The 16,669-nt window shown below is 45.1% G+C and overlaps 2 protein-coding genes across 4 annotated transcripts; one reads left to right on the plus strand and one right to left on the minus strand.

Moving 5' to 3' along the window:
- Positions 1–94: 94 nt before the first annotated feature.
- On the plus strand, positions 95–8,504 carry LOC123741704 (sterile alpha motif domain-containing protein 1). Its single transcript, XM_082972275.1, has 6 exons — positions 95–554; positions 2,760–3,114; positions 3,708–3,899; positions 4,031–4,115; positions 5,239–5,353; positions 5,998–8,504. Exons 1-6 carry the CDS (start codon positions 201–203, stop codon positions 6,145–6,147), a joined length of 1,251 nt encoding a protein of 416 aa, XP_082828401.1. The 5' UTR covers positions 95–200; the 3' UTR covers positions 6,148–8,504.
- A 204-nt stretch (positions 8,505–8,708) lies between these two features.
- Positions 8,709–15,492, minus strand: LOC123741705 (very-long-chain enoyl-CoA reductase). Of its 3 annotated transcripts, XM_045715402.2 has the most exons (12): positions 15,258–15,492; positions 14,716–15,125; positions 13,713–13,764; positions 12,815–12,859; positions 12,550–12,653; positions 11,438–11,553; positions 11,057–11,162; positions 10,758–10,830; positions 10,479–10,522; positions 10,021–10,078; positions 9,603–9,691; positions 8,709–9,176 (listed from the first exon to the last, which is right to left on the minus strand). In XM_045715402.2, exons 2-12 carry the CDS (start codon positions 14,875–14,877, stop codon positions 9,003–9,005), a joined length of 1,023 nt encoding a protein of 340 aa, XP_045571358.1. In that variant the 5' UTR covers positions 14,878–15,125; positions 15,258–15,492; the 3' UTR covers positions 8,709–9,002. The 3 variants fall into 3 exon arrangements, with proteins under 3 accessions (XP_045571358.1, XP_045571359.1, XP_082828411.1); XM_045715403.2 differs by lacking the exon at positions 15,258–15,492 and having other exon boundaries at positions 11,474–11,553; positions 14,716–15,194; XM_082972285.1 differs by lacking the exon at positions 15,258–15,492 and having other exon boundaries at positions 14,716–15,191.
- Between the last annotated feature and the right edge of the window lie 1,177 nt (positions 15,493–16,669).

Raw genomic sequence — 16,669 nt, forward strand, 5'->3', positions numbered from 1 at the left:
TTAGTCCTAACTAAGAAATACCACCTTAAATATCTCCTGTAGAATCTAGCTCTATCTCCAGTGGGTCACCTTAAAAGCGCACAACAACGCAAGCGTACAGCGAGGTTTCAATTTTTTTCTCTCAAGCCGGACTCGGGCCGCGGATCGCAACAAGGTTGACGCACTGAGGCAAAACCGGACGAACGACCCCAACCAGGAGAATGTCTGAACCCATGTACCGCGATTGGATTTTGGACTCTATTGACTCACTGCGGTCGCGAAAAGCCAGACCAGACCTTGAAAGAATTTGTCGAATGGTCCGGAGACGACATGGATCAGCGCCAGAACAAACCAGCGAGGAACTCGAGAAACTGATACAAGAGCAAACAGTCTTGAAAGTTAACTACAAGGGCTCGATTTCCTATCGAAATGCAGCCAAAGTAGTCAGAAGAAGCAGGAAAAAGGATGATCAAACGACCAAAAGAACTGCCGTGGAAGAAGCTAACCACTCCGATCTGAGCAACGGGGACAGCGCACTCGGTCCCATTGACCAGGATGAGACGGAGCATTTGGAGGTAACGCAAGGCAGCCTGTTTCAGTGACCCCGTGCCGTGACACACCGTCCATCTTCCCCAGAGAAGATAACAGACCCACGTCCTCACTATTATAATGAGTAGGCAGGCATGTGGTGTAGCTGGGGAAATGGTGTTGTAGAGCGGGATTCTCTATTCACGGAGGGGTGGCGTGATGAATGCAAGTGCACCGAAACAAACTGCCGCAGACGGGGAGCGGCTGTAGCTACCTCGCGCGACCGAGGTGAAAAATAGCCTACCAATAACAATGGAAGCTGCGTTTGCAATAATACAAAAAAGAGTTTGTGCGTAGAAGTGAGTTTGTCCGGGCGCTGTTTGCTCTACAGCTTTAATCGACAAAAAACTTGCACGATTGCCAGAATTAGCAACAACCACAGCCTAAAGCCGAAGGCTCTTTTCAAGCCCAAACTCAGCTTTTCAGTGAAGGGGGGGGCGAAGCGAAAGTCATAGCTCGGATGTGCGTGACCGAATGGGGGACAGTGTGCTCGAGTTATTTCACTGAGGGGGTGACGGTCGATGTATTCATAAGTAACACGCCGCTAGATATGAAGCCACGTTATTTAATGGGTTTCACGAGCGTCTGTCGCAGGAAAAAATGACCCAAAGTCAAAGTAGCCCCACTGAAGGTATTGCTGCTATAGAGGGAGCTTCGTGGTTAGAATTGGTCGCATCCGACTAGATTCGGGAGCGCTCTATGTGACTGAAGTGGGAAGTCTTTCGTGCGACTCCTCCATTGCGCACTTTTGTATTAAAATGGAAGAAAAGGGTGACGTTGTCCACGCTCTGTTCTTGTAGCGTATTATATATCCACAAGAAAAAGTAGCAGATTGCGTCAAGTATTTATCATCCTTTGTGCCAATATATCTAATTAAAACTATTATTGACAGATCCAAATAGCATATTCTGCATATCCCAATAATGGATCTCATGATTAACCGTCAAATATGGTAGTTAGGCCTATTCTTCAATACAATAACTTTAATGTCTGACTCAAGCGCCTCTGAGGTGCGGGGCGGGCTCTGCTGAGTTGAGCGCTCGTACTCGCGCCTCCGCTAGTTGTATCTTTGGACACGCACACAGGCTGAAAAAGCTATTTTCTGCGTTTATATTCAGTCATCGACGACAAAGCGAGTGCAATAAACCGTGTGCATATGTGAATAACACTTATAAACTTATATGTGGCCCATATTAAGCTATATTGGAATGAATAATTGTGGTTGGAATACCGAACACAATGTGGGCGAATAGCGCAGCTGTAGTTCCGAACAGAGTGAACATCCTGTGTGCTCTACGGGGACAAGGCCTCCAATGGCAATTATTGTCGACAGCGGTCATATGAAGACTGGTTATTGCGACATCTGTATGAGCGTGGCTTTATGTCATGTCTCCTATAATCAGGAGTCGACTCGCGCTAATGCACACTATGTGCGCTGAAACACATTTTCAACCCGCTGATTATAGTTTATGACACGCTCGTGAGTTTCTCCTTTCAGGTGTAGGCCTAGTTGCGTTCAAAATCGGCCAATGAATGAATGTTTTTCTGACTGCTGCTCTAGCGGAAGGTCCGAAGAAAATGTTTAGGTATCATGGCTCAGTTTGCATGATATTCAGTTTAAATGAGAGAATTTGAATAATGTTTATTTAAGTTATGTAAAGAATGCCATTATACACTTCTATCCAATCATTAACTTACAGTACAAAGGGGGGGCCACTCTCTCCCCACTAGTTCCCTCCCCCTCCAGTAGCCTGCTGTCCCTTCCTCCTCCCTTGCCTGAGTAGGCTATGTTGCTTCTCCTGCTGTACTTATCACTACCAGCAGAGCTGTTGTTGTCCTCGTTGATCTAAACGGGTCAATACGTTAAGGATGTAGACTGGCCTATAGCTGTTGTGCTGTCAATCAGATTGACACTCCCACTGTATTGTTCATTTATGAAAAATGATCTGAATTAATATTCTCTGTGGGTATTGAGAACATCAATTGTCCTTCTGTTACTCTCAAGCATGTTATTAGTACATTAGGCACCTGATTAATGTCACTGATGTAGTAACTAACTGATCTTTCTTGTTCACAATATAAAGTGGGGTGGATCATTTTGGGGGAGTATGATTAGAATGTTTTTACACACAAAAAAGCTCAACGGATGGGGAATCTCTTCAAATTCTTATGTTGCAATGGTTGTGTTCCAGAATGAGGTTCCAGTGTCAATGGAGACAGACAGCACCATGGAAGAGGAGGAGGAGGAACAGGAGGGGGCTGATGAAGATGGCCATGAGGGCTCCTCTCCCTCTCCTGGGGGTGAGGATGCTGTGCAGGGGGGGTCTGGTGCTGCCCACCCCTACTCTGGCCCCTGCTCCCCCAGTGGCTCTCGCCCTGGCCACAGCCCTGTATCTGACTGCCCCTCTACCTGCAAGACCAGTAGGAGGTCCAGCCCTCTGTCCCCCTCTAGTCCCCTGGCCCTCAGGCAGAATCACTGTGTGTGTGACTCTACCTTCTGCCCTGCTGACCATGGACCCTCAGGGATGCAGAGAAACACAGGAAGTGGTTAGTATGCTGTGTTAACAGATCATACTATGTGTATAAGTGTAGCCAATGTGGAATGGCTAGCTAGTTAGCTGTACTGCCCAGTGGTGACATCACCCGCTCTGAGACCTAGAAGTAGCCTAGTTGTTTCCCTTGCTCTGCACTGGCCATGGTGTCTGTGGAGCAATGGGTAACCGCTTTGTGAGTGTGTTGTGGTGTTGGGAACAGAAGATTGCTGGTTCAAGCCCAGTGAGGGACAGACATAATCTATCATGTTACACATGTTTTGGAGAAAACACTAACATATATTTGTGCTTGCCGTAGTATCTTAATTTTGGGTAGAGACAGTGTTTTAGGAGTAGGTTTGCATTGTATTGACTAGCAATGAGTTCCAGTATAGTGAGTGAGGGAGTAAGCATCCAATGCCAGGAGACAGTTTCAAGCTGATATGTGTGTTTATGCCCATGTATGACTGGGCATCTCTCTCTCTCCCTCTCCCCCCGCTCCTCTTTTTCTCTCTCCCCTTATTTCTTTCTTTCTTTCTCCCCCTCTTTCTCTCTTCTTTCTCTCGCCCCTCTTTCTCTCCCCTCTCCCCCCCTCTTTCTCTCCTTTAGGGGCTTTAAAGACGATAGTACAGCCATCAGGGACCTGTCCATGGGTTCAGAAGAGCTTGGTGAAGAGAGAGGATGGGGTGAGGATGGAGGAGAGTGGCCTCACTTCTGACCAACTGGTTCCTGACTGTGTGGATGAGACCATGAAGGGTTCTGACAGACGGCCCAAGACGTTGTCTTTTCCATCTGACGACTGTGGGTTTTCTCCTTTATTCTATGTCCGTCTCTCATATTAGTTTCTCATATTTCTATTTTCATCGTATTCCCAGTGAGGATGTTTAGGATATCAGAGACACTGAGTTTACCGGCCACTGTATATATTACAGGTGCTAAATACAAGAAGGGGATGGACGTTGCTTCTTGCGTGATGGCTCAAGACGATGTCAAGAACGATGTGAAAAACAGAGAAATGTGAGTCTCTTATTGTATTTGACACCAGCTTGTACCTAGAGGACACTCACTGCATCCTTGCTCCTTGCTGTCCCCAGTCCACCTGGCCGTGCTGCTGCTCCAGTTTCAACTGTTCTGCCTGCAGCTATGGAACCCTGACCTGTTCACCGGACGTGCTACCTGTCCCAGACCTGCTGTTTTCAACTCTCTAGAGAGAGCAGGAGCGGTAGAGATACTCTCAATGATCGGCTATGAAAAGCCAACTGACATTTACTCTTGAGGTGCTGACTTGTTGCACCCTCGACAACTACTGTGATTATTATTATTTGACCATGCTGGTCATTTATGAACATTTGAACATCTTGGCCATGTTCTGTTCTAATCTCCACCCGGCACAGCCAGAAGAGGACTGGCCACCCCTCATAGCCTGGTTCCTCTCTGGGTTTCTTCCTAGGTTTTGGCCTTCTAGGGAGTTTTTCCTAGCCACCGTGCTTCTACACCTGCATTGCTTGCTGTTTGGGGTTTTAGGCTGGGTTTCTGTACAGCACTTTGAGATATCAGCTGATGTAAGAAGGGCTATATAAATACATTTGATTTGATCCTTGATAGAGCTTAGGTGCACCAGGTTCCTTATTACATGTTAGTTACACTGTTGTTAACCCTCCCACCCCAAAATACAACCCCCACCAAGCTACATTAATTTCTTTCAATTTAACCTTTGTTTAACTAGGCAAGTCAGTTAAGAACAAATTCTTATTTACAATGACGGCCTAGGAACAGTGGGTTAAATGCCTTGTTCAGGGACAGAACGACAGATTTTTACCTTGTCAGCTCGGGGATTCGATCTAGAAACCTTTCGGTTACTGGCCCAATGCTCTTAACCACTAGGATACCTGCCGCCCCATATACCTATCCCTTATCCCTCAACCACCACGCCTTAAGTCTACCTTTTCCTCCCCTCCTCTGCCATCAACTCACTTCAATTTAAACATCATACAGACATAACCAATGTACATCCATATCTCCAAGGGACGCAAACCGCCTCAAATAGCACCTTCAAACGAAACGGCGTCAACAACAGGACACATTTCTTGTATTTTGTCTGCAGTGTCTCACGCTATCTCCCCCATCCTCTACCCCACAGCTCTGTGAAGAAGGAGACGCTGAGGCAGAACTTATTGCTGTGGAGCGTGGCGGACGTGGCCACCTACATCTCTGCTGCAGGCTTTCCAGAGCAGGCTGTGGCTTTCAGAACACAGGTCAGTGCAGTCCCTCAAACTGCCACATGGGGGTGGTATCTGTAAACTCAGAAAACCGCTCAGACAGAGTCCCTGTCCAGAGACAGCCTCTAGCTTGCCAGAGACAGCCCCCAGGCACTCCTGGAGATGTGAAAGTGTTGGGTATATTATAATCAATATGGTGAACAGTCCACGTAGCCTATCAGTAGACAAGGTGAAGATTTGATCTTATTGCATTACAGTACCACCTATCCAATTCTTAGTGATCTGTATGAAGTGAAGTTCCTATGGGCTAGTGCAGTGACACTTTAATGGCAGCCTGCAGGATGTCCACACAGACCTGTGGCCCCCGTCCTCCTGTTGATTTCTAAAAGTGTCCATCTTGTAAAATGTATTTGAGCATCCCTGGGCTGGTGGTTGTTTCTTGACCTGGGTAAATGGCTTGGGCAAATAATAAGTTAAATGATATGAAAGCATACATGAAATATATAGATGACATGTGCATTGCTTTCATTCAAATATATGAAAGTGCTCATCCATAAACCAAAGCAACAGATCCTGTACCCCCTAGACTAGGAGGCATTTGCTTTGATGTAACTAGTTCACACCCCAATCCACATTTAGATGTTAGTTCAATCACTCCATCTGTTCTCCCCCCGCAACAGGAAATTGATGGAAAGTCCCTGCTCCTGATGCAGCGCAGTGACGTGTTAACTGGCCTGTCCATCAGACTTGGGCCCGCCCTAAAGATCTACGAGCGCCACGTGAAGGTGCTGCAGAGGACCCACTTCCTGGATGAGGAGGATGATCTGTGACCACGGTTGGGGGGAACAGAACAACACACTCCTCTGAGGAGCAGATGTATTCATACAGTATACACACATACTGTGCTCACTGGATCTCTAGAACCTTCTGTAACCGTTCAAGGAGGTTTGGGGAAAAGGACACTGTGGTCGTGACTTGGGCCTTGACAGTGATTATCAACATGTCAACATGGGCTTCTATTCCACCTCTCTGGGGTACTGCTGTCACCTGACCCATTCTGGTGGTATTGCTTTTATAGGATCCCTCTCTAAACTCATATAGGAATGTTAGGATCCTGCCTAAGGACGCTATAGAAGTCAAGTGGAGGTCTGCCTGTTCTGTAAGGGGAGGTCTGCCTGTTCTGTAAGGGGAGGTCTGCCTGTTCTGTAAGGGGAGGTCTGCCTGTTCTGTAAGGGGAGGTCTGCCTGTTCTGTAAGGGGAGGTCTGCCTGTTCTGTAAGGGGAGGTCTGCCTGTTCTGTAAGGGGAGGTCTGCCTGGGAGGTCTGCCTGGGAGGTCTGCCTGGGAGGTCTGCCTGTTCTGTAAGGGGAGATCTGCCTGTTCTGTAAGGGGAGGTCTGCCTGTTCTGTAAGGGGAGGTCTGCCTGGGAGGTCTGCCTGGGAGGTCTGCCTGTTCTGTAAGGGGAGGTCTGCCTGTTCTGTAAGGGGAGGTCTGCCTGTTCTGTAAGGGGAGGTCTGCCTGTTCTGTAAGGGGAGGTCTGCCTGTTCTGTAAGGGGAGGTCTGCCTGTTCTGTAAGGGGAGGTCTGCCTGTTCTGTAAGGGGAGGTCTGCCTGTTCTGTAAGGGGAGGTCTGCCTGTTCTGTAAGGGGAGGTCTGCCTGTTCTGTAAGGGGAGGTCCGCCTGTTCTGTAAGGGGAGGTCCGCCTGTTCTGTAAGGGGAGGTCCGCCTGTTCTGTAAGGGGAGGTCCGCCTGTTCTGTAAGGGGAGGTCCGCCTGTTCTGTAAGGGGAGGTCCGCCTGTTCTGTAAGGGGAGGTCCGCCTGTTCTGTAAGGGGAGGTCCGCCTGTTCTGTAAGGGGAGGTCCGCCTGTTCTGTAAGGGGAGGTCCGCCTGTTCTGTAAGGGGAGGTCCGCCTGTTCTGTAAGGGGAGGTCCGCCTGTTCTGTAAGGGGAGGTCCGCCTGTTCTGTAAGGGGAGGTCCGCCTGTTCTGTAAGGGGAGGGCCGCCTGTTCTGTAAGGGGAGGTCCGCCTGTTCTGTAAGGGGAGGTCCGCCTGTTCTGTAAGGGGAGGTCCGCCTGTTCTGTAAGGGGAGGTCCGCCTGTTCTATAAGGGAGGGCTGCCTGTTCTGTAAGGGGCGGGTCAGTGAGTGCAGACTTTCTGTGGATTCCTCAGACTCTAGACTTGGCTACCACTGGAGCTTACTTTAAAAGACTGGTTTCTGTGCTCCCTGAGTCAGTTCCACAAGAAAATAATAACATGTATACTTGAAATATCTGTTCCAGCAAATATGGTCCTTGCATTTCCTCATTGTTTACTCAGACAGTATTTTCTTAAAGACATGTCATATGGTACCCTCCATTTATCTACAAACTCAACGTTGTTTTTCTTTTATGATGACAATGTGAACTGATTTAATTTGAGAATGTACAGTATGAATTTGTTGATTCATCAAAGGTCAGTGATGTTGTCAATCTCTCATTATACCTGCAAAGGAAATGGAGCTTAGTCTCCAGATGTTCTCATGGCTTCACCAGTACTGACCTAGGGTTTATTACTGTTGTTATCTGTTTCACTAACATTTAGAAATAGCAATATGTAGTACCTTCTAAACTAAGGCAACATAATATGTTATTTGTATGGTTGCCTTCTGCATTCCTCTTCCCTTCATTTATGTTCATGTAATTTCTAAACATTTTAGATGAATCTAATTAAATCTACTGTGGATGAACCTAGATTTCATCTACAAAATGAAAACAGTTTGAAGCAGAATTCTAGTTGAAATGGGCTGGCAGACCAGAACCAACGTAGGACAAGGCCCCAATGTTTCTGCTGGAGTTTCTGAGGAGGGAGAAACAACTGAAATCTGTTCTTTTTTTTTAAAATGGAAAATTAACCAACCAAAAATTAACTTCATAACTTTAGGAAGTGTCATTGTAGCACTAATACGTTTTCTTTGTTTACAATCTCAACACAGCAACATACAATTCCCCATGACATGGTAGACATCTTGATCAAATTCAACATTGTTGTTATCTGAGAGGATTACAATGAGGTCTCTTAATTTTGCCTTGTGGCTTCGGCTTTTGAAACAACGTCACATTCCATATTTCCATCTGTTACGTGTTTGATGTCACACTGTTAATTGCTATGTTGGCCCTGTTTCCAGGGGGGAAATAAAGTGATTGTCTTTTCCACTCTCTTGTAGTGTGATATTCATTATCTCTTTGTATATAATAAGTGGTAAGATGAATATGTCAATGGGTTAGTGTTACTGGCTGAAACCCAACCATCACACAGTGTAAATGCTGTTAGATTAAACTTAGTTTAAACAATGACACGTTCAGTCTTGACCCAAACGACAAGCTATAACATGCAACAAATAATACAAAACCAAACAGAACAGTTTAGTCGACAGTTAAGTCACCACTTTAGTAAAACAAGTATTTTTTTCCCCATGAATTTGTGCCTCCACACATTGACATGTACAGTAGATACCGGTAGTACACATTACATCAGATTAAGACTCATCTGCTTTTAAGTCATCAAAGGGGTTTTCAACTCCCCAAAACCAGTCACAGTGTAGTTGAACTATTCCAACGACTCCTTCCAACCTACCCAGTCAGAAACACCAGCTGTATACTGCAGTGGGGCTGAAATGGGTGAAGTTATGTGTGGGACCAGCCCCTCTCTGACTAAAGGATGAAGGGCAGTATAGGGGAGCGCAGGGTGGGGTAGTCACGGAACTCCTTGCGGTAGTTTCGGTGCTTTCCCCTGGCCCACACCGTCATCAGGACAAAGCCCACAATGGTGAAGAAAGCCACCGGCAAGCACTGGGTCATCACTGTGAAGCCCATCCACGACCCCAGCTGCAGAGGACCAGATACACTGTTACACACTCCTACATATTAGACATGTAGTACCACAGGAGGCTGGTGAGAGGAAGATGGATTACAATAATGGCTGGAATGGACTAAATGGAATGGTATCAAACACAAGGAAACCATGTGTTGATGTGTTTGATACCGTTCTATTTATTCCGTTCCAGCCATTACTATGAGCATGTCCTCCCCAATTAAGGTGGCACCAGCCACCTGTGTGCAGTACACACCAACTCATCACTGTAGTACTGTTACATCTCTTGACACCTATTGGCCAGAAGGTGGCAGCATCACTATGTCTCCAAACCCCAGGAGGGGAAGTGAAACACTGAATTTCAAAGTGTTTCCAGTCTAAAATGTGCAAATACAAATATTTTTTCAATCAACTAACCATTCTTTACTAGAAAGCCTCACCTCGTATGTATAGTTGGGACAAGACACCAACGCGAAGATCCAGGTGAATGGATTCTTAGTTGGGTGTGGGATCTTCTTGACCTTTGAACCTGGAATAATATGAGAAAGAATGGAGAAAAAGAGGGTAACATGGAAAGGGTAACATGGGGGCTCCTGTAAAGCAGTGCTCGTCAATTAATTAATCAATCAATCAATCAAATGTATTTATTAAAGCCCTTTTCACATCATCAGTTGTCACAAAGTATACAAATACCCAGCCTAAAACCCCAAACAGCAAGCAATGCAGAAACACAGTGGCTAGGAAAAACTCCCTAGAAAGAAAGGAACCTAGGAACCTTGTGTGCTAACTTTCAAAGTACATATCTGATAATCGACTGCACTGCATGAATAAGATAAGCAAGAGCCTATGGGAGCTCACCTGGACATTTGAGGTTGCGTAGAGTGATGTTGATGGAGAAGTTGCCGACCTGACAGAACTGTGAGGATGAGGAAAACACAATAACATGCCAAAGGGCTCATTTAGCCACAACTCTAACCAAAAACAAAAGAAAACCTGGCGACATATCCTGGTGAAACTTTACATTAAGTTGCTCTTATACTTACCTAATAACAATGTGATAACTCTAGTAACGCCATTAAGATATTATTGTTACTCTGCTGGGAATTCTGATCTACATTGCACTGATGTTAATGATGTTATTATTGTGTAACCTCGTCCCCAGACTGAACCTGTCAGGTGATGAGACTATTATTTGTGCCTAATGGGCCTACTGTGTAGCCTCAACTCCACTACAAAGAAACAACTAAATTAATATATTACAACATTAGGTATTAAAATAAATATATTCTTCATTACACTAACTAAAGCATACTTACTAAGAATATAATGAGTGCTGTCTTCACTTGCTGTTGCCCATAGTCTGTAAACACACAAGCAGGTGTGATGTATCATGGGAAAGGACATTGAAAGTCATTAGGGATTGTGGAAATATCCATCTGTATTCTGTAACATTCTGGCAACCAGCAGACAGAGTAGAGAGGACCATCTGTATTCTGTAACATCCTGGCAACCAGCAGACAGAGTAGAGATGAGTGTGCATTAGATGGGTTAGATGTGAGTGACTACTACATCACCTCAGGGTAGACAGGACTTACAGGGCGGTGTATAGAGGGGATGGTTGATGTAGTAGGCCATCCATGCTGCGAAACACCAGTAATAACTGCAGTTCTGGAAAAGAAGCAAGACCAGTTTTTGTACAAGTCATCAGAATAATAACACATTAATTAAAAAATCTGTTTACCCCTGAGAATAAGTTTAAAAACTATGTCACATGAAAGTAAACCATTAAATAAAAGGGGAAAAAATACTGCTATTATCAGATATCATTGGATCAAACTGGATCACAGGTCCTCTTTAGAATCAGATTGGAGATTCCCTTATTCAATCTTCTCACCTTGAAGATGTTTCTCAGTGGCATGGTACCATGGGAGATTCGGTGGATGAACAGCGTCTCAAGGATTCTCTTCACATAGTGGAAGGAGTGACACATGCAGGCCAAACTGCAGTGGGAGGGGAAAAATGATCATAGTATAGATTACTGCTTAAGATCATCACATATTTAGCTTTGATTACTACATCATTCACTCACTGGTCTCTATGACAGTCTGGAATGGCTGTCATGCTTCTCTGATGCAGCACACACATTATCTTCACTGTCAACACCATCACCGGTCAACCAGACCTAATTATGTCACTGTAATCATCACTTGGAGAGTGTGAGGTACAGTGACAGAGATAGAATAGATCCTTGAAAATGCAGTAATTTGACACTCACTGTACAACCCAGTGCTTGCTGCTGCTAAAGTCATACTTTGGGGCGTAGATGAAAGGCAGGCGGAAGTAGAACATCAAGTAGATGAGCAGTGGTCCGTAACACTCTGATAGGAAGACCTGAGAAGGGGGGAAGACATAAAGGTGAGACATGTAGGTGCTGATTGGATCGGTAGGTGGTACTAGCTTCATATTGCGTTCTGATTGACTGGAAGGAAGTTTTGTTATATTGCTTTTACCTATCCGATCATTTCAGATCTACAGGAGTGCCAAGGGAGGAGGGTAAGTAGATGATTTGTAATTGAGCAATAGAGAAAACAAGTGAGCATGTAACACAAGCATTCCCCTAGAGATATGGCAGCTTAGCTGACAGTCAGTTTGTGATGAAACAGATCTCTGAATCAACATCTCTGGCATGGGTCTAGGCCCAGCATGAATGACTGATCGCTGCTGTTGATCTCAGCTATTGTGCCAGGCTGCAAGGAGTAGACTGGACCCCGCTACCCCCCAACACTGGCATCACCCTATTCCACTGGGGGTTCAGAGACAGGTGGATGAGGGGTGAGACGATTGAGGATATGGAGCGTGGTTACAGTATGTGGTTGGTTGTGGAGAATGGTTGAGGAGGCTGTGGCAATGGAGGGTGAAAAGGAGGTCAGGGGGATAAACACCTGTGGGGGAAATAGGGCCATGAGATTATGTGTCCTAGGACAGAGGATACAGGAGCTAGGAGGTGATAGAAAACCGAACCAGAGGACAGTGAATCTATCTGTCAGTGGGGGTGTATATTTATATGCAAGGCTATAGTTGATTAATTGAGGGAGTGTGGCTGTGTATATTTAAATGCAGTATAGACATGTCAAGATATGCAGTATAATGTGTGTGTGTGCGCGCGTTTGTGTGTGTGTGTGATTGTGCGCACAAGTGCATTCATGTGTGTGTGCACTTGTGGGTGATTGAGTGTGTGTGTTTGTGGGCATGCATATGTGCGTGCGTGCATTAACACGTGTGTGTGTGTGTGTGTGTGTGTGTGTGTGTGTGTGTGTGTGTGTGTGTGTGTGTGTGTGTGTGTGTGTGTGTGTGTGTGTGTGTGTGTGTGTGTTTGCATGTGCTTACAGTGCCCCAGGCGATCTGGGCCCCCAGGTCAGAGAAGTAGAAGCTGGCCGTGGTTCCAACAGGAAGTGTCTGCAAGACGTCCTCATCCTTCAGACACTTACCCTCTGTGGAGCAAGACAGAGCACAATGCTGTAGTCAGCCATGACATTGTGGACCATTTCACAGAAGATAAGACCTTTATAGTGTTTTGGTATAGCAATTTCTAGCACTCATTTGAGTCTGTGTAGGTAGTTGAGGCATCATGCATGGGAGGTGTGGGGCTTACTAGGATCCAGGCGTAAGGACTGTCTGGCTGGGTACCACTGGGGATCTGACAAGAAGACAGAAGTTAATTAAGCTTATAATAGCCTCCATTTCAAGGCTTCCTTCCAGTAGCCGAATGATTAACGAGACTTGGAAAGATGGCATTGCGAGACTAACCTCATAACCTCATCATGACATATTGTATATGGATCATACATATCTACACTCTTAGAAAAAAGCATTCCAGAAGGGTTCTTCGACTGTCCCCATAGGAGAAACCTTTTGGGTTTCATCCATGTAGAACCCTCTGTGGAAAGGGTTCTACATGGAATCGAAACGGTTCTACTTGTAACCAAAAGAGTTCTACCTGGAACTAACCGGGGTTCTTCAAAGGGTTTTCCTATGGGTACGGCCGAAGAACCCTTTTAGGTTCTAGAAAGCACCTTTTGTTCTAAGAGTGCAGAGTAGGGATGGACAACTGTCCCCCCCTTTTGAAGGCCCTCGGAAGAATTTTCCTCTCCGCCCCATGACAAAATGAGTAGAATTGCATGAAATTAATTATACAATTGCAAAATCTTCTCTCCGCCACATGGCAAAATGTTTATAATATCAGCGGACTTGCTTCAAAACGGCAACATTTCCGTTACGCCCCATGGCAAAATGTGTAGAATTGCACAAAATTAACTCTAAAACTGAAATATTTTCTCTCCGCTGTCAAGAGCAACTGCGGCTCCTCTTGATGAGTTCAGATTTTTTGTGGCCCCCACCACAATCAAAGTTGCCCATCCCTGGTGTAGAGAGTAGATCATATTACAAAATTGTTTTACATTTCATGTTGTTACATCACTGACTGAAAGTTGATCTGGATAAGAGCGTCCGCTAAATGACTACATTTTAACTGGACTTTGTCATATACTCACTTGATTTGTGGAACAAAGCCTTAATATCCAAAATAGTAGAAGTTGGCTCAACCTGTTCAGAAAGACAATCAATTATAGGCAAACATACTGTTAGCATTACTTGCATGGGTCAAATAAATGTATCCCAGATAGATCTATTGACTAAAGTTTGATATTTGTTTTCAAGTTGTGAAATTAGTACCATACCACATACTGTACATATGTTATAACACTAACATATTTATTCCCACTGCTAAGACAGCCAAGGCAAATGAAAGAAGCCTACAGTTACAGGAAACTATATCTGTTTTCATACTAAATATCTTGAAGAAATTGTGAGACTATGATACAGCATTTCAACTGTAATTAATTATTACATTTACATTTACGTCATTTAGCAGACGCTCTTATCCAGAGCGACTTACAAATTGGTGCATTCACCTTATCATTGCAATACAAATGTTCACATTCATAAAAGCCACTAAACACATGGTGCTTGCTGTTGGCTTCAAGACACCCACTGGCTTCAGGACACTGAGCTGACACATAACTCATAACTCACCCAGAAGATTCCTATAAGCTCAGGGGGTATTTTCACCTCCTAACTGCAACACAACCTCTGTAGAATCAGCCATAGCATCTGTGAACCTTAAATTAGCCGGCTGTCCGGTCAAAGGGATGACTCTGTAACTTCTTGAGCTAAAGCAAACAAGTGTCCTCTGACTTCAGACAGTATTATGGCTTTTACTAGGACTGTAATTAGACCTCAACTGATGATTTCAATCTTTGAAATGGAATTTTTGCTCAGTGTACTGTATCTAATACTATATTGAACGTGCACAGTGACTGATGAGACACAGTGACACAGCCAGCCACACACGCGCGCGCATGCACACACACACACACACACACACACACACACACACACACACACACACACACACACACACACACACACACACACACACACACACACACACACACACACACACACACACACACACACACACACACACACACTCACTTTGTCCAAGAGTAGTAGCTTCTCCTTTGTCTTTGCATCCACGATTTCAACCTCAAAGTAAACAATCCTTTTGGCCTTTTTGGGTGGTTTAGGTCTTGGTCTTGGGGCTGAACTTTTCTTTTCTTGCCCAGTTGCCTTCGCCTCTAATGCCAGTGTATCCATGACCCCTTTTGAACTATGACCTCAATGTGCCTCCGCACTAAAATGAGGTCCCTCCAATGGTTTGCAAAAACCTAGTTAGTGTTCTCTAGTTGTATCAGATTAGAAGCTGTAGTCTAACACTGCTATGTCCTCTGCGACTGTTTTTCTTACTATCTGTAACCTCCAAATAGCCTTCCAGAATGGGAAACGACTATGTCACCGTAAACAGCCTTTTCCTGTGTGAGGGTGTGAGAAAGAGGTAAAGAAAGCTAAATGGTGGGAGATAGAGAGAGAGAGAGAGAGAGAGAGAGAGAGAGAGAGAGAGAGAGAGAGAGAGGTTGCCTGTGAGATATTCGTAAAATGAGAGGGGGTTAAACGTCAGTAACCCACCACCTCCTCACCTGAAGAGAGGCCTTCCACCAGATACCGGACCCCCTCCACACCCACAAACGTACTGAAGGCGAAACCCGAGGCGCCCAAGACATAATCCGTAGGGCGCACGTCGCAAGGCTAAATATAAGAAGCCCGATTTGCTCTGCAGTAGCTCAGTAACGTTGGTCAGCCACACACAACCCTACTCAGAAACAGATCCCTCTCTGCTCTCAGAAGAGCCAAGACACATCTCTGCTGAGCTCTGCTCCTCACTCCGTCACACTGTCTCACACCGACCCTCCTATAGGCCTTATCCATGTGGATGAGGGACAGCCAGGCCTCTGCATACCGACACTTACCCCTCCCCCAGGCCACCTGTGCCATTTTTTTTCTACCACTCTGACCTCGAGAACGAACAAAAACAAACACATGTTTATTTTAGAGTGTGTGTATTCTCCCAATACCATGAACAAATATTAAGGCCTAATACTGTCCTGTCATTTTCCAATGGCGTGAGAGCTGTCAGCTGTAGTGCTCTCAGAGCTGTGAGGTGCTGGCTGTCAGTTGGGGGGCTTGGAGATGTTGCCCAAGATATCCTTCAGACAGAGGGATCATGTCTTTCATATTTGACTAAAACGAGCATCTCAACACACTCAGGCAGCAGATCTGTATTCTATATTTACAATCTGGTTAGACCACCCAGCAACGCACATCAGACAGGAGCACAAAGTGGTACAAGAACACAGTAAGCTTTTCTAATGTATCTGCATGAATTAAGATGTAACATATTAGCTGAGTAGCTCAGCGGTCTAAGGCACTGCATCTCAGTGCTAGAGGCATCACTACAGACCCTGGTTCGATTCCAGGCTGTATCACACCAGGCCGTGATTGGGAGTCCCATAGGGTGACGCACAATTGGCCCAGCGTTGTTAGGGTTTGGCCGGGGTAGGCTGTCATTGTAAATAAGAATTTGTTCTTAACTGACTTGCTTAGTTAAATAAAGGTTACTTTAAAAAAAATAATAATAATAATAATCTGCTGTCATATTAACAAGGATTTGTTCAAAGGAGACTGCTGATTTTGTTGATTATGTGCAGAAAAGCAGTCTGTGTTGGAGTGGACAGGAGTTGGAAAACCTGGACAGGAGTTAGAAAACCTGGACAGGAGTTAGAAAACCTGGACAGGAGTTAGAATACCTGGACAGGCGTTAGAAAACCTGGACAGGAGTTAGAAAACCTGGACAGGAGTTAGAAAACCTGGACAGGAGTTGGGAAAGCTGTCCTATCATGTTGCTGCCAGCAAATTCAATTGATTTAAACAAATGGCTCTCTCATGATCTCAATTTAACATCATGTTCAAGTTTGTTTTTTTGGACGTTGTGATTAGCAGCAGATGTTATGGTACGGTGGGCTCGTATTATTAGCCTGGAATCCAAACTGAT

This window comes from Salmo salar, chromosome 03, assembly GCF_965601325.2.
Source record: "Salmo salar chromosome 03, fSalSal1, whole genome shotgun sequence".
NCBI lineage: Eukaryota > Metazoa > Chordata > Actinopteri > Salmoniformes > Salmonidae > Salmo > Salmo salar.

Coding starts and splice junctions, on each gene's coding strand:
- LOC123741704 (XM_082972275.1), top strand. CDS start 201: ATGTCTGAACCCATGTACCGCGATTGGATTTTGGACTCTATTGACTCA. Junction 555..2,759: donor ATGAGACGGAGCATTTGGAG/GTAACGCAAGGC, acceptor GTTGTGTTCCAG/AATGAGGTTCCAGTGTCAAT. Junction 3,115..3,707: donor GCAGAGAAACACAGGAAGTG/GTTAGTATGCTG, acceptor TCTCTCCTTTAG/GGGCTTTAAAGACGATAGTA.
- LOC123741705 (XM_045715402.2), bottom strand. CDS start 14,877: ATGGATACACTGGCATTAGAGGCGAAGGCAACTGGGCAAGAAAAGAAA. Junction 10,523..10,757: donor TCCCCTCTATACACCGCCCT/GTAAGTCCTGTC, acceptor GTGTGTTTACAG/ACTATGGGCAACAGCAAGTG. Junction 9,692..10,020: donor ACGCAACCTCAAATGTCCAG/GTGAGCTCCCAT, acceptor ATATTATTCCAG/GTTCAAAGGTCAAGAAGATC.